Here is a 21,947-nt window from a genome sequence, read left to right on the forward strand (position 1 = left end):
TCTTTAATTTCAAGTTGCTGTTGTAGGATTGGATTTTCATTCAAAATTTCTCCCATATTAAGATTACTTCAAGATTTTTTTGTATATCCAAAAGTCAGTCTTTGCCCATGACATCTATTTTAATCTCTTGGTTTATTATTTGTAAAAAAAAATTGTATTTTTTGTATATATGTATTTTAACACTGTCATCTGTTTTATATTCTTCAATTTCTTTATTTTCCAATATTTCTCATCTAGGAGAAGGATACAAGTCAACTGGGATTTGTATCCTCTCTTAATCCGATCTATCCATTAATGGTCCATATTGTTGCCTGTCATTTCTTCTTTATAATCTTTTTTTAAAAAAAACACATTTATATATACAGAGATTATTGGTGTCAAATTAGTTCTAACTTTTTATCCCAGTTTTTCAAAAAATCTTTTGAAATGTCTCAAGAAAAATACCTTTACTGACATTTTGAAAATTTCACATTTCTTTCTTCTGCCTGGAACTTTATTTCCCTCTAGTGGCTCATTTCTATATTCATGAACACTTGGGATTCTTTTGTTACTTTATTTCAGCTTTTAGCGATGATAAACAATTTGTGTCCCATGGAAATATTGTTTTGTTTATTCATTTTTCAGCAATCTTAGCAAAACTCATAATGTTCCAAATTTGTCTGGTCTCATGATCAGTTTACAACTTTCTTAAATTCTTACTTAGCTTTTTTGCCATTTATTTTACATTTTTTAAGCTGCTAATTAACTTTTATTCTATTTTGGGATGAAGTTTTACTCACTAAGTGGTTTTTCAAAATTGTTGGTTGGAAGACTTCTTTTAGCTGTACAATAATTGTAAATCCAAAGGAGTGATGGCTGAACCTTGTGTCTTTAAAGACTGTGATGCAGTTTAGAGTTAATGGCTTCCTTTGTTTCCCAGTACTCAAACCCATAGGATAACTGCTATTCTGAAATCTTGTGAGAAGTGGCTGTCCTAAGTTGAAGTGGGCAAACTCTCTTACCCACTGTTTATCAACAATCTGTTGGTCGTCACTGTGTTGTCTATCCTATTTTGGAAATTTTTGTTTTGCTATTTTTCCTCACGCGGAAGTCCCATTTTAAAAGTACCTTAAAAGCGCATTAAATGACAGTATAGAATATGAATCAGTACTTGTTCGATTAAATACTTATTTCTTTTTTGGTAGCTTAATATAGATTTCATCTTCCAAAATATTTAAACATTAGTCTATTTCAGGGGTGGGATTCTACCGGTTCAAACCGATTTGGACAAACTAGACATTAAATTTACATCTGGTTCACTCAACTGTAGTTGAACCAAATGGCTGGCCCTGCTCACCCTGCCACTCCCAGGAGTCTCCATGCGGCCCATTTTGGATTCAGGTAACGGAAGGGTCAGTGCGAAGGCTCTGGGAGGGCAAAAAATGGGCCAAACTGGAAGTTCCTGAAATAGACCTGTTTCCAGCTTCCAGAGGTTCTCCAGAGCCCAGGGGAAGCCGTTTCCGCCCCTCCAGAGGCTCGAGGGAAGCCTCTGGACTTTGGGGAAGGCGAAAAATGGCCAAACTGGAAGTTCCACTTGGCCATGCCCACGCCCACCCAGCAACCGAGCAGAGACCCAGTTGCTGGGATTTTTGAATCCCACCCCTGGTGTATTTCTATATTATTATATTACACTTAATGATCAAATAAATTCAAATAGATCTGTTAATAAAGCAAAAAGAATCTGAGTTCAGAATATTGAAATTATTCCTTGATTTTTTCTTCACAACATGATACAAATTACACTCCTACTTTGAGTTCAGAATTTTTTATCCAACATATGAGAACTGAATCTTCCATACTTATGACCTAGCTAAGTTTTATAAGGCCTTTTTCATGGTTTTTTATTTTATTGTATTGTATGTGCAAATCAATCAATAAATATTGCAATTTAGACTATGTATGCAGAAGAAGGTAAGCTGTTACTGCTATTGAGGAACAATTTAGGAGTCAGAAATCCTTGCTTACTCAAAATCAACAGGCATATTCAGATTTGTTCATCTTGCCGCTTAACAAGCAGCACTATGACACTATAGTGGACAATCAGCAGAATTGTGGAAGGAATCAGTTACAATGGCAATGGGTGCACCATAGGAAGACCTGAAGGATCAGAGAGAAAATTCATGTGGTTGCTAATATTGACTAGATAGAACACAATCAATCAATCAATCAACAAATTAATGTCTGTAGTCTAATTAATATGTGAAAAGACAATATGAGGGGACACAAATGTAAGAATCTCCAACATTAAAAAAAATGCTTTGAAAATGTCATGTAAGTAGTATGATTTGTAACCAAGACAATGTTGTAGGATGAGGCATATAAGCTAATCTTTCAAAAGAACTGCTTCTCAGAATGATTATCAGTTCAAAAGCAGGTAGGCTAAATATATCTATATTGATATAAAGAATTGCCAATCTATTTTCAAAGCTAAAATGGAAGGGGAAAAGAGAACAATAATTTTGAGTTGAATCATCAGCACTTCATTAAGGTCAATACTATATTCAATTATTGAAGGGCTGTAATGGTCAAGATAACTTTCTTGCAGAAATAAACTAACATTCTCAGGGACACCCTTCAAATGGTGCAGGAATATGAACATATTTCCAGATAAAAATTGCAGACTACAGGATTCAGGTAACCCTGAGGGCACAGCCTCCAAGTGGCCTCTTCAATTCTCAGAAAGACCACATGACTACAAGGAATATAAATCCTTCAATTCTCCACCTCCAGAACTGAAGAAGCTTTTTCCCTTTTGAAAGAAAGCACCTTTGGGACAATCATGACTTGGAAGACTGAAAATCTCCATAGACATTTAACATTCACAACACTATTCACAAAGTAATCTGTATAAATAAGCATCTATTTACATAAAATATACGTTGGTCACTAAAATACAGACCACAAATTCATTAAAAAGAGAATCAATTGCAAAGAGATCATTTTCGTAAGGGTACATATGACTATAAAGATGCAACATAAGAGAAAGAACAGGATGATGGAAAACAATAGGAAAATCAGATAAGTTCTTAAGTTTAATGAAGAATGTGTTCATAAGTATCGCACACTTGATAGAAAACCATAAAAAGTTTAAAATAGCAAGATGTCACTATTCATTGATTCATTCATTCTTATTGCCACTTGTTTTCCAAGGTATTAGAAAAATAGCTACATATTTAAAAATAAGCAATCATGGCAGTAGAGCAAACAAAGCTGCAATAAACTGAACAGTACACGTATAGTACATTTTTTCAGTTGTTAGAAATATAATGCTTCCAAACAACACCAAAAAAAAAAAAGATTTAATGATCTCCAGTACACTGTAATTCAAGATGCTCATATTCTCATCTTGGATGCGGATACAATACACTGATACATAATTAAAGAGCACAACTTATTGTGATTTATATTTATGTTAGTAAAGCTGTACAAAAAGAACAGTATTCCAAACTTCTAAGAAAAAATAAGATTTTAATTTTTTTGCCACAGATTATTGTATATCTATGGAAGTTAAACTTCCTTTGTCGGTATATGGTAACTTAATAATAACAAGGTATCTAATGAAAATATTGAAATCCTAAAAGAACAATGAAAAATGAGGCAATGCAGGTTTTACAATACAGAAGGGAAAAATATTAGAGATGCTATGCTATAAAATATACATATTTTCTAACACATAAACTGGATTTAAAAAAACATTCCCAAATGAGGTTTCTAAGGTAAAACATGCAGACAAAAAGAATACACCACATAATTCTTTTGGTGACAGTTACTACAGAAACTCTTAAAAGACATATTAAGGAATCAGCTTTGCTTGGAAGCTAACTGCCTTAGATTTATCATCAAAATGCAACTATATTTATTTTTAACAAGGCAGCTTTATTTCAAACATAGCTGTCTATGTAAATAGCAACAATTGCACATTTAATTTCCTTTATGAAAAAAAATGTGTGTAAAGTGTATATGACAATCTTTTTATGTGGTATAAATATGCTGTCCTACTAGAGAACAAGAGGGAACTTACCTAGTTTTCAATTTTATGAGATAAGTTCTACTTCTAATATCTTATTTCACACAGAAGAGATCATTTTACATTTCTTTGTTAGGACTTTCTGGTTTGGATTAAAGGCTACAATAACTAAGGTTGATTTAATTAAGCAAATTAAATATTCAACTACTACACAGTAATCATTGTTCAGTGTTTAGCCTATATATAGAGTATTACACTATTTATATATTAATAAATTCTTCTCTATGATAAACATAAGCTCAACTGCTTCAATGCTTTATAAAATACAAATGGAGAGAGAATTTCTGAAAGCTTTAATTGTAAACATTTAAATAGACTGTTCTTTATCTCAAAGAAAATAAACATACAGAGCATTAAAAATATATCATATATGTTTCAAGTCCAAATTAAAAGTGAGACTGGTCATAAAGTTTATCAACATGGTGTATACCAGAAAGATGCATACAATCACTAGTTTTGTAGTATCATTTCTAATTTATTCCATGCAGTCTTTTTCACACACTATGTTGAGGCAAAACTAAATAAAACGTAGTATGTCAGGACTAGCTGCTAACGATCTTGCTGCATTCAAGTTATTGCTACAGCTGGCTTGCATATAAACCCAATCAATACATTTTAAATCTAAGGTATGCAATCCTTTATATTTTATATATGCTGGACAAAAATAGGTAAGTCATAGAACCATAGAACCATAAAAAATTCTTGCAAAAACATCAATGCAAACAACTTCTGTAAAAATAACATAATGGTTTTGGTTTTAAATATTTTTTTTATCAAGCTCCTTATTTATGTGATTATATAAAAATTTAGAAATAAGACCAGTTTCCCTCACTACCACCATAGAAAAATCATATTCCTCTATTATACCACTGATTCAATTAGAAATACTTTAAATGTGAAACACTATGTTAAAAATTCAATTTAAACTTTTAAAATATTTTAAAAGTATTTCCCAAAATGAAATGCAAATTTCTACCATACTGCTATTATGAATAGGATTTAGGTATAAATTCATCACATACTAAGATTGCTTATTAATTGCTGCTTACGCCAGTGAATAGTTATCTAATAAACTATTCGTATATAACATGCTCATTTTCCCTTAGATATTATTTAATTGCAATTTGCAACTTTCTGCTGGCTTCCCAAAAGTCAATGGGGCTGGCTGGAAATTGCAAATTCAGGCCTGTAAATTGCAAACCTAACACATTTTGGTCTAAAGTCCCGTTACTTTTAGATTATATAAGAGCACAATTCACCATCTTATACAGAAAAAAACAACAACCCTCTGATAGACCTGCAGAAAATGTGAAGTCATAGCTACAACTTCTCACAGCATTAACTAAATTAATTTATCAATAATAGAAATGAGAGGCTGCATTCATAGGGCTGTGCTAATCCTCGGAAAGAGATATTCGAGAATGAAAATAGTTCATATTTCTGTCAGCCAAGCAAAACTTGGATACATACACAAAGACCAGTCAAAAGTCATGGCTGCTTTAACAATGCAAAAAGAGGTGCTTCATATAAATGCTAGCATGTTATAAAGGACGTATTTCACAGGACTTACATTACAGTTTTTCACTATTTTAAAATCAATGTAAACTTAAAGAAAATTTCCTGTAATCTTGATACATCTAAACAGATTGATTTTATCTTTTTTCATTTAACAAGCCATTTAAAGTATTTCCAGTTTTCTTCCTAAATAAAATTATGTTTGTATTTCTGTGTAACTTCACTGAATCCCTAAGTTTAGAGAAAGCTAGGAAGGCTATCTTAACTAAACCAAAGATAAGCGATGACAGCTTGCCAAGATAAGAAGTACCTCAAGAATTTGTGAATGAAAAATTGCTTAATTCTGAATTATTTTGGTGTCCAAGGTCATAAGAATTTAAAGAGGCAAGAAAAAAGTAAATGGCATACAAATATTATTTAACTCTGTAACCTTTAGGAGATCATTATTATAGCCCTGATAGGGTTTGGGTTTTTTGTTTTTGAACAATTGTTGCTTGATCTGAATTGATATTGTAATATAAACAAATAAAATCATATTTTGAGACAAAGATGAGGTGAAATGAGATGAGATATGATAAGATAACCTTTATTGACATTTTTTTTACTATGAGCACACTGGCACACATTAAAAATGAAATTCTGTTACCTGTTCTCAAAAGAGAGTATATATTTACCCATAAACATATATAACACATATATATCTACATCCATTCATATTTATATATACATACATAAATATTAATTAACTGTCAATTTTGAATACATAGAGGACAGAAGAATCTTGAGAGTTCATAAGATTGATATTATATGTGACTGAAGCTAGATATTCTGCTTCTGATATATGAAGCCTCCACTCAGAAGGTAACAAGGAAAACAGGCCATGAAAAGGATGTGTAGCATCCCAGAGAATACTGCGGACCCTGCTTGAGCATCAAATATATGCTATGTCCTGGATAGAAGGCAGTGAACTAGCAATAATATTTTCTGCCATCCTCACCACTCTCTGCACAGCCTTCCTGTCTGAAGCAGTAATACTTCCAAACCACACAGTAATACCATATGACAGGATGTTCTTGATCGTTCCTCTATAGAAAGTAGTAAGGATAGGAGAAGGAAAATGTACTTTTCTCATGCAATGGAGAAAATGCAGGCGCTGTTGTGCCCACTTCACCAGTGTCTCATTGTTGACTGACCAAGCTAGCCTACTTGTTAGTTGAACACCCAGAAATTTGATGCAAACTACCTCCACAGGTGAATCTTTAATACACAGAGGTATGTGGTTATGCCTGCCTTTTCTGAAATTGACAATGATCTCTTTAGTTTTCCAAACATTTAAGACAAGGCTGTTTTTATTATACCAGTTCACCAAACCCTCTACCTCCTTGTGATAAGCACCCTCACTGTTATCCTGAATAAGGTCCACAACTGTTGTATCATCCGCATACTTCACAATATGGTTGGTGGTGAACCTTGCAGAACTGTCATAGATCAACAGGGTAAACAACAATGGACTTAGGACGACTTCCAGTTTGCAAGGCTTCGGCGGCGGCAGGAATCCGCGATTGTGCACAGTTCCTGCTGCGCTCGCCGCTGGAGTGCCCCCGATCCAGCTGGATTTGGGGGCTAATAGTTACCTCGTAGAGGTAACCGAAGATAGGGGAGGCCCAGCAGGGGTCTGGGAGAATCGCAACCCCCTCCTCAGCTGGCTCAATTCCCTTTTCCAAAAGCAGTGGAGGGGCAGTCAGCAATGGCCGCCACAAAGAAGCTTTCATCCGGACAAGAATGTGCAGGAGGAAGCTGAGAAACTGAAAGTTTTTGGCTGAACCGGGATAACAAGTAACATTTAAATACCCTGGAATTTTAATTTTACTAAAGATACTTTGTTCCCAATGAAGACTGGGAAAAGCGGCGGATGGAAGTTTAAAAGGGAAAGTTTGGGTTTTTTTTCACTCTCCTTCCTTACGGTGATAGCAGATGGAAATCGGAAAAACCCATTTTGGCACTAGCAGGTAACTAAATTTGAAAATTAACGCCAAGGGGACATTAAAGATTTCTGAACATTGGAATTAAAAAAAAAACTTTTTTTTGCTATAAGTGGGAAGGGAGAGGAAAAGAACTAATATTAAGATTTTGCTGGAGGAGGCTGCTTGGAACTTATAAGATCAGAACTAAATTGTAACAAGACTTCTAGAAGATATTCTTTGGAACTTTGCAATTGAACTGTACCCCAGGAAGAGAAAGTGTTGTGATTGGAAGGATTGGTCCTGTTGGGAGTTTTGAATCTGATGACTGTTAGATCGTGGATTGACGTCAGAACCAGGAAACGTTAATCTGAAGGACAAGCCAGTTAATTAGCACGTTGCCTTAATGGGTATAAAAGGACACAGCTGAGCTGGTGCCTTTCGCCAGGAACAAAATGACTATTTTGAATGAGGACGTTACTGCAAAGAGCTCTCTGTTTGTTTGAATTTTGAAGGGGAGTCCTAACAGTTTCTGCCAGCTGTTATCTTGTTATTTCCTTCAGTTTGATTTGATTGTGAAACGGCTGCTTTGTGTTTGTTCGTTTGAATTTCCAAGAGGAGACATAACAAGAAAGTATAAAAAGGAGAAAGTGCTAAATGAAACAGTTTGTGTCTATTTGGATTGCTTGGTGACTTTGGGACCTTTGGAAATTATTATTTGAAAGACTAAAAACATTTGGGTTGTTTAAAAAAATTTTCACAATGGCATTACTTGTTGATGAACTGAAAATGGAATTCAAAAAGCTAAAAGAAGAGGAACAAGAAGGGAAGGGCTCTTCTGGATCTGTTTTTCATTTTTTAGAAATGGTAATTTCTACCTATCAGAAACTACAAGAACAAGAAGATTGGGATGAAAAAGAAGAAGCCATCTTTAATGAACAAACAATTTTAGCTGGGGAAGAAAAAGGAAAGAGGGGAAAGAGAATGGAGAATTTAAGACTTAAAAAAACAATCAAAAAAGAGAAAAATAAGGTGAAAAATTGATACAATGTCAGAAAGCAACAGAAAAGAGGAATACAGGAGAGGATGGAGATTAAGAGGGTGGAGATCAAGAGATGGGGGGTAAAAAGGCCAGATTCGAGAAGAAAGGAAGGGAAAAAGGGAAGAGAAGTTACAAAGGTTTGAAACAAGATGTAAAGAAACAGGATTTATTCAGAGACAATGGGTAAAAATATCATTAAAAAAAGAGATTCTGCAAAAGTACATAAGACTATTGTTGTATTTGTATTTGAAATAAAGTTAGAAAACTAGAACATTATATGATTATAACAATGGGATAAAATATTAAAAGGAATGTGTAAAATGCTTAAGAATTAATGATAGAGTTTAATTTGCTATGGATTATTGTTTTAATTATATTATAAACTTATTATTTTCCTATTTTAAAATATAGTACGTAGCTTTAGAATGTACTAAGCAGAATCAGAATGAAAATTATATATTACTTTAAATGTTAAATTTAGGGGAAAGATATAAAGGCATCATACTTCAATCAGTGATTACAGGAGAAATTTTGTGTTAATGAGAAAAGATAATAGATAATTGAAATAGAACAGACAAAAGATACAAGCATAATGATCTAAATTGAGATAAAACAAATAAAATAGAATTAAGAGAGTGAAAAGAGGGGAGAAGCTATATAGAAAATGTAGAATGGTAAATAAGATATGAAATGGTATATAAAGTGAGCATGAATTTGTTTTATGTCTGTACAAAAAGATGTTACCCGGGACTAAGCCGCTTTCCAAAAAGAAGTTTTATGTTTTCATGTTTTGTGTTTTGTTTGTGTATATTTGTTTATTGAAAATTAATAAAAAACATTTTTTTAAAAAAACAATGGACTTAGGACACAGCCCTGAGGAGAACTTGTGCTCAAAAAAATGTTGTTAGAAATATTAGTCCCAACTCACACATACTGGGGTCTATCAATAAAACAATCAATAATCTAGTTGTGCAAAGGAGTATTAAAGCCTAAAAGTCAGTTTGTATACTAGATGCCGAGGAACGATTATATTAAACGCTGAACTGAAATCGACAAAGAAGCATTTGCACATGAATATTTCTTTCCTCTAAGTGTGCTAAGCTTAGATGGAGAACAGAAGAAATAGCGTTCTCTGTAGAGTGATTTGGACAATAAGCAAACTGAACCAAGTCAAATGCTAGAGGGAGGCTGGATACAATAATGTCCTTTATCAGCCTCTCAAAACATTTCATAATGATGGATGTAAGAGCAACCTGACAGTAATCATTAGGGCCCATAACTGTAGACTTTTTTGGCATTGACTAAATAATGCCAGTCTTAAAAAATGATGGGACCACTGCCTGCTACAATGAAAGATTGAAAATGTCTGTACGAACACAAGCCAACTTGTCTGCACGTCCTAAGAACATGCCCAGGGATATTATCTGGGTCTGCTGCTTTCCGAATGTTAACTTTCCGCAATGTCCTCCAGAAAGAGCTAACACCAAAGCTAAGCACTTGCTCGTCAGGATGGGGCACAGCTTTCTTCACAAGTGTGTTATCTGATGCCTTGAATCTTCCAAAAAATATGTTCAGCTCATTTAAAAAATCTGTGTTGCCCTTACAAACAATGGAGCCACCTTATTGTTTGTAATAGCCTGGATGCCTTGCCACATATGCCTGGTGTTCAACAGGTCCTGAAATAAGTTCAATGGGCTTGCTTTGCTCTTTCTATGGCACTTTTCAAATTGGCTCTAGCTGTCCTAAGTGCCAGCATATCAATGGATTTAAAAGTCACATTCCGTGCTTTCAACATCTTGAGAACCTCATGTCGTCTATGTTTTTTTCATTATCCCTCACAACAATGGTTTTAAGGACACAGACATCTTCAGAGTCATTTTTATTCATTTATTTACAATGTTTGTCTCAGTCACAAAACTCTGGGTGGTATACAATAAAGAGGCAACAGAAATAATATAATATAAAAGCTAAGTTTAGGTAACTGAAAATATTTCCAAAGTATATACAATGCATTAATGAGCTACCAAGTTTCATTTTGAACAAGTTCAAGTATCATCAATAAGCAAATTTCTTTATAAAAATTATTGTCAAAGTGAAGTATTTACTTTTTAGTAACAACAGTCATATTTCTGCAATTATTCTGACCAAAAAAATATGTGAATTAAGTGGGGAGAGAAAGTCATTGCACATTTCTGATAATTGAAATTTAGTGGAGAGGTCTGGGAAAGGAGGTCAGTGAACCTACTTTTCTTTTGATCTTTTATCCTTGTGGGTGCCTGGATATTTCTTTGGTAAGAAAAGTTTTGCTGAATGAGTCAGCACACTGAGTCATAGGCAGTTTGAAGCCTGTAGTGCTATAGACTAATTGGTAACAGTCTCAAATTTAATTAAAATATAGTTGTCAGTTCAGATTACTGATTGACAATCCCATGGAAGTATTTCTTTAGATATTTTGTTTTAATTGTTCTGTTATATTAATGGTGCTGTTTTCAGATCCAAACCTTGTTAAGTAAGAAAAAAGTTGCAGTACTTTTCCTATTTTATGCATTACTTCCAATTTATTTCCTAACATTCTCCAGTGCTACAAGAACCACAATCCTTTTAACCATGATTGGATTTGTAGCATTGCCTTATGGTCTCTTAACTTTTTGTCTCTTAACTCTTTGGCGTTGCCTCAACATGAGTACTGAATTTTTATGGATTCAGGGATGAAAAAACATGGTCTTATCCATTCTAGACAATACTATGTTAATGTTTTATTGTATATCTATCATCCCCTTTTAAAAAGACAATATAGGATCAATCATTACATTTAAAGAATTAGAGTTAAGTTAGTGTGATGGGCATTGATAAGCAAAATAGGAAAATAGACTGAAAATGTTAGTCCCATACATTCCAGAGAAGTGAGAATTTGAAGCCCCTTCAAAAATTTTAAGGTGCAAACAAATGTAAGCATGTTTGTATGTAAAGTATTTGTGCATTTATGTATTAGAAAGAAAAAATTTGAAAGTATGCAGAACATGTATTTTCCGTCATAACATGGTGTGGGGAGACAACATAATAGCAATATTTTCATGCTGATCTTTCTCCCAGAACCTAGCATTCAAATATCATAATACTGAGTCTGGAAATTACATATAATCATAAGAATCAATAGACTTTGCTGGGCATATTTTGCTAAAATTTGCCTACTTCTGTTCGATTTCATCATAAGATATCCAGGCCATGTTGAGTATCCCATGTATGAATTGGTTATAAAAGAATAGAAGAAAAAAATACATCTGAACCCAATAGAACTAGGCAGTATCAGGACCTTGGAGAGTTCACCAAAGGCTATTTACAGCAGTGGCCCCCAACCTTTTTTGTGCCACGGCCCGGTACCGGCATCACAAAATGATCCGCAGCCCGGTACCGGCATCAGCACGCATGACAAGGCAAGGTGAGCCGAGTGACCGGCCAGCCAGCCGTCTCCTGCTTCTCCCCGCCACCTTCAACTCCTCCTTTGTACCTTTGTGGATGGGCTTCGGGACGGTCGCTCGGCTCGCCTTGCCTTGGGTGCTGAAAGAATCCTTCCGCCTTAGTTTCGATGAAACTAAGGCGCGAGGATTCCTTCAGGACCCAAACGCCGCTTTCCAACCAGAAAAGTTCACCCAGAAGCACTTTCTCATCGAAACAAGATGGCAGCGCCCAGCAAACCGGCGGCCCGGTAGAAAATGTTCCACAGTCCGGTACCGGTCCGGGGCCCGGTGGTTGGGGACCCCTGATTTACAGGATGGATTAATTTGCAGCAAAACAATTCACATAGAATCCATGTGTAGTCAATTAAACCTTTAAAAAGGATGCGAAAAGACAAACAATTCTCTTTATCATCATAACCCCTCCCATCTCCACACTACTGCCTTAAAACAGCCAATAAAGGCGAAAACATCCCTTAGATGGGTGGGCATGGCTAGGTAGTCATGCGACTGGGTGGGCATGGCCAATTTAGAAGTCCAATTTTGCAGTCCATTAAACAATATTCACACATTAAACTTTCATTAGTTTTGCTCCTGGGGGTGTTTTATTTGCTTTTGTTTGCATGTTGCTCTTTTGGTTGACTTTTCTTTTTACTAGATCATTTTTCAAGTTGTTTAGTGGTCCAATTTAGGAAACTCAGTTTTGCAGCAATTATTCTCAGGACCAAGGAGCTTACAAGCAACTATCCATCCATCCATCCATCCATCCATCCATCCATCCATCCATCCATCATCTATCTCTGTGTCTTTCTCTTTCCACATCTCTCTCTCTCTCCTTGGGCACCTTCAATCCTGGCATTGCCTTGGGATACCTCGTTGAATTCCATTCCATTCCATCTCTATCCTATTGCTATTGCTATTGTTATTGCTACTGCTATTCCATCCCATCCCATCCCATTCCTAGTCCATTCCATTCTATTTCCATTCCATTCCATTCTGTTCACATTGTGGTTGTCTCAATCCGCTTTTGGAATCTTGCTGGCTGTCCTGGAGCTTTCTCCACACATGCCGAACACATGCAACAGGCTTGAGCACGGGCTCAGCGCATCTAGCAGGCAGGATCAGATGAGGCAGCATTGCTCGGAGCAGATCCTGTGAGGAAGCCCCAAGGCAGGAGCTCAGCGGCCACCGAGACATGAGAGGCTAGGAGGCAGGCAGCCACCACCCCTTGGCTGTCCTTCCTGCCTACCTCTCCAGAAACAGAGACAGCCATCTTCCTTCAGGGGAAGGTAGCTTCACTGGCCACCACCCTGGAACTGCTGAGCGCCAAGCTGGAGGAGGGGCAGCCAAGCAGCAGTGGGGGGGGAGAAGGCAGCGGGATGGGGAGGTGGTGGTGTGGCTATTGAGGCACCTGGTCCCTAGCTCACTTGCATCTCGCCAGCTCCACTTCTCCAACAGGTGCCCGCTGGCTTGCAGGAGTCTCTTTCAGGTGGGGTCAGGAGGTTCAGGGCCACCGTGGCTGCTTGCTGGCTTGGAGCATACCTATTGATCCCCACCCTGAGCCTGGGGATGGAGGAAGCCCTGAGCCTGGGGATGGAGCTAAGAAGCGCAGGTGGAGGGATACCACAGCCACCCAATGCACAAGTCCCAGGGCAGCTGCCATTGGACCTGGATGAGGTGGGTTGCCAGAAGCTGAGTGTGGCGTTGCATGACTGCTCAGTCCTTCTACCGTGCCGCTGTCAGAGGGAAGGGAAGAGAAGGAAAGAAGCTCATTTGGAGCGGCTGATGCTATTGTGCCCGGGAGCAAAAGGAGGCAGGCTGCTAAGCTTTCCTTGCAAGTGAAGGGCTGTGGCTTTCAGAGCCCGAGGAAAGAGCTCAAAGTTTTGCCACTGTCACTCCACTGGGGGGGAGCCAAAGGGAGATGCTGCGCATGCTGCATAATTAAGCATCGCTTCCCAGTGTTGCGCTTAGTGCCAGGATGGTGCTCTCTCCACAGAGGACCACCCATTCACCCTTCCCCCCACTTCGGACCCCACATCCAGCCCACGACCATGGGATTCGCTGCTTCTGGGCTAGTCCGGCCGGCATGGGAGAGCTCCACACTGGAGTGTGGCATGCTCTCAGGCCTCCCATCCTCTGCTTCTACTCTGCTTTGCCCAGAATGAATGGAAAGAGCACAGGTACCTGGCACTAAATGCAACACTTGGAAGTGATGCATAATTATGCAGCAGGTGCAGCCTCTCCCAGTTTTTCCACCCCAGTGGAGCGATGATGGACTGAAGTCCCTGGCAAATCTTTATGTTTTTTTCCTTGGCTGGCAAAAGGCATGGCCCATTTTTGCCTTCCCCTGTTCCCAGGAGCACTCCGCTGGGCAAAAACAGGGCACAGGGATGCCTCCGCCTGCCCATTTTTGGCCTCCCCTGCCCCAGAAGCACTCTGCTTGCCAAAAACGTTGGCCTTACCTTCCAGTTCTAACCTGCACACAAAGGTAAGTCCTGCATGCAGCCAAAGGTTGGACATCCCACCCAAAGTCCTTTTCTGAATTTGCTAAATTCAGGTTTATATGGTATGCTGAGTCACTATCACATTTAATAGAAAATACAATCTGCCATGAATATCTTACTCATTTCATTCCCAAGTTCTATTTTGTTACCAAAAATAGCCACAGAGGCTCAAAAAACAAAAACCAACCCCAACCCTTCTGCATCTTTATCATATGAGACCAGAAAACATGAAGATTTTGAAAAATGTGTATTTCTGTGTGTGTATAAATACATATATATGTTCACATACACACACACCCCTTCACAGAGAGAGAGAGCTCTCTATGAAAACCGTGCCAATGACCTCAGAAAAGATTAAGGAACTAATGGGTAGGCTGGTTCCTTAGAACCTCTCCATATAAGAACAGCTGTTCCTTGCAAGAATGAAAGACAGAAATTTTCCATGAATTTGAGAACTGGGAGACTATGGGTTCACTCATCTTGCAACTGGGGCAGAGACTTTTAAAGAATATTAAGTTTGCAAACTTCACTTCAGAAATGGCTTTATTAACTATATTAAAACTATCAGAAACTTTGGGTTAGGGTTAGGGTTAGGGTTAGGTTTTAAAAGTCTTTATCATGTAAGTTTATTTGCAATTCTGAGCAATAGAAAAATTAACTATATAAACATCAAAAAGCTTTTTAGAAAGTCTGATCTAAGAAAGTTATAAAGAGATCAAGGGTCCAAATTGGTCCATTGACTTTTACTATAAGATTTTAGAATTAACTATAAAAATAACTAATGTTTTGTAAGAACCTTGGCTATGGTCAGTCATAACAAAGAACGCTTACTTTATGGTTTAGAACCGATACTAAGCAAAAATAAAATAAAATGCAAACCTGACCTTAACTAAAATGCAAACCTGACCTTGACTTACAAAATGACACAAAATGTTGTAACACTGTAAACATTACAGATTTTTAAAGAATGGAATTATAAATTAGTTTTAAAATATCAACAACATATGTAATAATGTTTAATTCCAAGGATAGAGTATGTCTAAAAGATGTTTATCAAGAAGTGGCAGATGTGGAACAAATTTTATTTGACAATATAGAGAAAGAATATGAAGTTGAATTACTAATGACAGGCCAAGAAATAATTTGGGAAAGGATACCTCATTAGATATACAAAAGAAACACAATGAAGTTTTAAAAATTGAAAAGAAAATACAAATAATAAACCGAGAGAATGACTTGGAAAATTGTTTTCTTATTGGATCTACAAAAGAGATTTGTTATGTATTGAAGAAGTCTGTGTGATGGGATAAATAAAATTGAAATCAAATCCCATGACAATATCTGACTGAATATAAAGACCATTGCAAGCAGATCAAGATTAAAGTAAGATTTCTTTTTTCAACGTTCCGGCAATCTTTATGGACTTCTCCTGAAACCAGGACTGAAAAATTAATGTTTGTAGCATTTGTTCACACCACTATATTTTGAGAATTGCTGAATGAAGTGAGGACTTCAAAAGCATATAGCACTGATGACGAATTATGGTATTTAATACTGAGGCTGAATAGCTGCATCAACCTCTAATGCTGTGAGTGATGTAGGATCCTGTAATAGTGCTACAAAAATAATGGGAAAACAGAATAGATTTCTGGATCTGCTTCAAAAAAATGTATATGTGAAAGTGTATTGTTATTGTTTCAACAAATGTTTTAGGTGGACTAGATGTTTATAAGCAGCTTCAGGCTTGTAAAACTACCAGTAAGCTAGTTATATGTAATATCATTGGTCATATATGCTTTTATTTGTAAGTGATAAATCATTTACAGCTTTCTTTTCTATGTCTTTTTTATATTCTTATTTACCAATTTGGTCTTTATTGATCAATTTAAATTTCATAGTTTATAAAATTACAACCTATAAAACTCAAAATTTAAATTAAAATATCTGGCACTCTTAGGCGTCTCCTAGGTTGCCCCATCAACCATCAATAGGTTCCCTTCACTCTATCCTGGAGATAAAAGATAAAGCTAAAAGATAAGGGTCTGCCACACTACTGGGGGAAAGTGCTCCACAGGATAGGGGCACTTAACAAAAGGACACATAACCCATTTTACTCTGGAAGCCCAAGGCTATATGCACTACTACCATCTTCAATTTGCCCCACAACAATAAGTCTGAGCAGTACATTGAGCTAAAAGACAGAGATTGACTCAAGACCATCACTGAGTTTAACTGATAATAGACCTGATTGAGATCTCCTGGTCTTAGTTTAATTCAGCCACTACACCATTTGGCAAGGGAACACAGCTTTCACATTGTTGCTGAGAAAACAATATGGACTGGAATTTAAGAAGGACTGAACTCAAGCTAGATTTCACCCTACTTTCAGTCCACTAAGAAAACAGTATTAACAACTTTACAGCATTAAATTACCAAGTTTCAAAGAAACAGAAGACAAGTGGTATCTCAGTTACTTTCACTTAACTAATGTTTTTGTTTTAATTGGTGTAGCAGGAAATTGAAAATCTAAATCACACTGTATAAACCAATGTTCAAATTTTTATAAAGTTGGTCAATACCAGGAAGAGTATATAACTATTTATATCTATCACTACTTCTGGGACCACTGTTTCATTCAAATGTGTTAAGATTATTTTCTTGTGACTACTTTTGCCCCCCAAAATTGCAAAGACTAATGCTTTACCACAAAAAGAAAGTGTACACAAAGTCATTTACAAGCTGAGTCATCCTAAAGCATTGCATATTAAAATATAGGATTATAAAGAAGCTCTTGAAATATTATAATTTGTTATGTGATACAATGTAATACCAGCAAACTAATTTAGTATCACAAAAAAGAGACTTGGTCCTTAGAGTAAATGCTTTACAATACTTCTTTTGATAAAAGCTACAATATACAACATAAGCTATGGGACATTAAAAAAATTGAGGGAATGAGAAAGATGCCATGAAGAAAAATGTCTGTTGAAATTGAGCTACAGAAATTACTATAAATCATAACAATTTAGAATAGGGAGGTAGTTGTTCAAATATCTTATATATTGACTCTTTACACTCAGTGCTGTAGAAGGAAACAAGATAGAGATTCAACATTTTTACTTTCCTCCCACTTTTCCTCTAGTCTTCCAAAATCTGGATATTTTGTCAGTTGATTTAGTCTGGAGTTTCTAATCTTCACAAAAATATTAAAACCAATTTTTAGTTTGATACCAGATAAACTAAACATTCCATTAATATCAATATTGAAACTGAAATAAAAGTTATATGATTTCAGTACAAGTATCTCCTTTTATAGGCTCTACATGTTAAAATCAGCATTGCCAGTCCCTTTTAAGCACCAACATGTCTACACATCATTTCCTGCATTTATTTATTTCTCCCATCAAGAAAGAAGGTATTTTCTTCCATCAAGAAAAAGACATCTCCCTCCATCCCCATGATATGAGGGATATGAGGGAGAGATATAATTATAGGTACAATATAGACACAAAACATTTACACAACTACAGCACCTTATATTGACAAAGGTTATAGATACAGTAGTATGGAATTTTTTTTAATGAACTAAGAAACTTTAAAATGCTAACAAAAGAATCCTTAGATATCATGGCATATTTGTGCTGTTTTCAGAAATTAAATTTCTGCAAATTTACTGTAACAGGAACTTCACTGAAAATAAAAACAATCAACGTGACTCATTTTTATAACACATTTCAAAGAATACCACACAGAAGGAAATGGAAAGTGGAAAATATTCTAAAGTAATGGAAAAATACATAAGAGCTAACTGGAAATTTGCGTATGTTAATAGATAGTTTTCCTACACGTAAAATCAAGAAACATTGGATACAATTCAAAATATTTCATAGACAGATACTCTTTATCCAAGCAATCCAGTAAGATTTCAGATTATTTTTTGAAAAAGAAACAATAAATCCACTGTCAAATCCGTTCACAATTATTCAAAAGTTATTCTGAAATTATTTTAACAATTATATGGGAGCTAAAATTCCTGCCATTCTCTTCTTCATTTTTATCCTGCTGTTGATCTTTCAGGTTCAAATTCCTGAACATCATTAAGAATTTACACAAACTGTTCCTGAAAGGCTCTATCTCCTCCATCAATGCACACAAAGCTTCACCAAAGGTTGATTTATTTAATAATTCCATAGCATTTACAAAACTACTACAGCCATCTGTGGCTTTGAAATGTATGCTTATGTGGCTTTCTACAATACTATTTGCTATTTCATCCTGTGCATGTTAATGCTACATGAATATTGCTGAAGGTACCATTTCATCACTACTTTATCAAATTATGGTTCCTATTTTCATTTGTTTCCTTGCGATATCATACTGGTACATCACCATACTGTTCATACTTCTTCAGTTTTTCATTTACGGTCGGAACATCTAATATAGTTTACTTGTCAAACCATGTCCTTGACATATTTCTATTACCATGTTTCTGACAAACATGCAATAGGCACTTTAATTTTTCAAACAAATCTAAGGTTTTATGCTCAATGTTACACTTTTTGTACTTATCTTTAACCACATAGAACTGTAAATTAAGGTACAAAAATGGTATTCAATGTTTTGAAGCAATAATGTCCCTAATCAGAAGACTGAACACATATCAAAAATAATTTTTCATATAAGGAATTTTAACTTAAACAGATGATTTTTATCTTGGAATTCAAATTAAAAAGATTATTTCCCATTTCTTTTCAATCAGAAACATTACCTGAATATACATTTGCATTTGTTTTCGCTGGACACTAACTTTTTAATCTGCTAAGAAGCTTGAAGACATGGACTGGACTACCATTTCAGTAAATTCAATCAATTATTTAAGTGATTACTTAATTAAAATAATGCAAATACAAAAGTTTATTACAGCACACAACTTTCCAAATCCACCATAAAATGCAAACAATTATCAGTCCAAAGATAAGTGAATCAGATAAAACAAAAGCCAACTCACTAAAGGCAAAAACATAATCATAAGGAAAAATAATGAAATAATGGTAAAAATAGTAAAAAAGCTTAGAAAAACTATTTGGAGTCCCATTAGGTTGCAGTGGTAGTAACAAAGCTATTTTACACCCAATATCAACTGCTGTAATCATAGTAGATTCTGAGCAGCATGTATTCATATTAACAGCAACTAAACCAAAACAATACATAAAAATATGAACCAAAATAGTTTTCTGAATAAAGTTAATTTGAATTTCACTCTAAAAAATCATGGAAATGATTCCTTCAAATAAAATGTTATGAGATACATTCTATAAGGTTTAAATACTTACCTTTGTTAAAAATGTTGCTTTTGTTGACAAGGCAGATCTTAGCAGAAACTATCCCAGATAATCAGTATTTCTCTCCTAGTAGGATATGCTTATTGATATGCTCATTTACTTTTTCATTATAATTAGACAATACAGGGCTAGGCCAGTTTTAGAACTATAATTCATTTTCTCTTTGGGAAGAAGGTGTTCAGTGTGTTACAACCAAGTAACTTCTTAAAGATTAGATGTACATTTTTCTTTGTTTTTTATCATATTTTTTCCAACTTGGACACTGGACAAAAGTTATTTTGACAGATTTGATTCATCTGTTTTGAGATTCTCTACAAAGGTGATCTTCCTGGGCATTTTGACAAGTCTTCATATCTAACGTTGTAGCTAAACTTTACATTTCTTATCAGTTACTAGATACTGCTCAAAATTCAGAATACGATTGTCTCCTCTCAAGATTGTTTCAATAAAAAATGGCATATATACAACTATGCATTACACTTATAGCAAAAAGTTACACAAATAATATAAAAGACAACCTAGTACAAAAATCTAAAATGTCAGGTTAGAAAATAGAATGTCTGCATTATATTTTGTCATTTATATTTTCAAAAATGTTTCTCTGCTTTGAAAATAAATTCCAACTTACCTGTCCTTTTTGAGGTACTAAAAATTCAATAACTTCTTCCACCATAACTGATTTATGTAATTGTTGACTATCTTCGCTGTATATTTCATCCTGCAGGTTTTCACTAATACTGAAATGTAATGATTTCTTTTCAACTTCACATGTACTTGTTAACGAAGAATGTATGCATTTTACTGACATACCTAAGCAATTTGGAATGAAAGTATGCAAAGTAAATGGATTGCAGATTTTTTGTAAACAAGGAAGCCAATGCATGTTGGAGACAAAGTTGCTTGAAGGACAGGGTGCAAATACTAGTAACAAATTAGTACATATATCAATCTGTAAAAAAGCACCGGAAATCAAAATTAGTTTATACAATAGTCAATAAAAAAGAATCATAATTAAGTTACCAAGAGGGCTTTTAGTGTTAGCATTACATGGGACTATTTACTGCTACTGTTAAACCTTCTATTTAAGTTTACGTTCATTAAAAAACAGCATATTGAAATAATTTATTAGAATCAAATAATTACAGATATAATTTTAAAGATAGATAAGAACACTGAAATATAGTACATCATTTAATTATGGACACTTTTTATTTATAGGAATTCTGCAGCTGTAGCATTTTCTCCTTGGAGATTTCTAGATGTCATACACTTTTGAAAACCTCTTTATTCCACAAGGTATTCTACTAGCAATGTTTGTGTTCTTATATATGCACTGATATTCTTCTCTCAGCTTGGTTTTTTTTAGATTGATCATTTTTACATGTATTTTGTTTATTATCATTTATTACCCACTTCCTATCCATAAGACACTCAAAATGGTTAATAATAAGTTCCATAAAAGCAGTCCAAATCATTATTAAAGTTGCCCCACCCAAAGTCATGAGTTCTTGCCTAAAAATGAAAAAAAAACCATTGAGTACTGAGTACTACTTGATTTGTTTTTTTAAAAAATGCTATTACAAGCCATGAGTGAAAGGCAATTAGGAGGTCCACATAATATATTATTGATTAAGCAGCAGTATAGTCCTGGCCACTTATTAGTAGATGAAGAGGACCAACAATTATCTAGTCAATATATGATATTAAGCAGCTTTACTGTCCTGGTCAAATAGAACAAGATCACAATGGCAGCCTCTACCCCCTACCTTGCAACATATAATCATAAGAATTATTAATAGTGAGGTTATTTATTAATGTAATAGTCACCAATAAAAAATGAAGGAAAAAGTAAAAATAAATTGTAGAATAAAAAAAAGTAATAGTTACCTCTATCACTTTCTGAAAAAAAAAATCCACTTTATATCTTACTTTTTAAATCTACCTGGAATTTCCTTCAACAAGCTTCAGTGGATGAGCCAAGAAAAGCTTATTTTCCTAAACTATACATAATGTAATACAATCATTTTCAAGCTTCCTCTCGCTTTGCCTTAAATGCACTTAA

General features: G+C 35.1%; 1 protein-coding gene across 2 annotated transcripts in view; it reads right to left on the reverse strand.

Annotated features, from left to right (window-relative positions):
* METTL15 (methyltransferase 15, mitochondrial 12S rRNA N4-cytidine) overlaps positions 1 to 21,947 on the reverse strand; it is a 69,725-nt gene that overhangs the window by 46,739 nt on the left and 1,039 nt on the right. For both annotated transcript variants that reach the window (XM_026706173.2, XM_087921229.1), the window contains exon 2: positions 20,514 to 20,834. In XM_026706173.2, coding sequence (XP_026561958.1) covers positions 20,514 to 20,768 — 255 coding nt within the window. In that variant the 5' untranslated portion in view covers positions 20,769 to 20,834. The remainder of the gene's footprint in view (positions 1 to 20,513; positions 20,835 to 21,947) is intronic.

This window comes from Pseudonaja textilis, chromosome 1, assembly GCF_049901715.1.
Source record: "Pseudonaja textilis isolate UNSWEBS1 chromosome 1, rPseTex1.2, whole genome shotgun sequence".
NCBI lineage: Eukaryota > Metazoa > Chordata > Lepidosauria > Squamata > Elapidae > Pseudonaja > Pseudonaja textilis.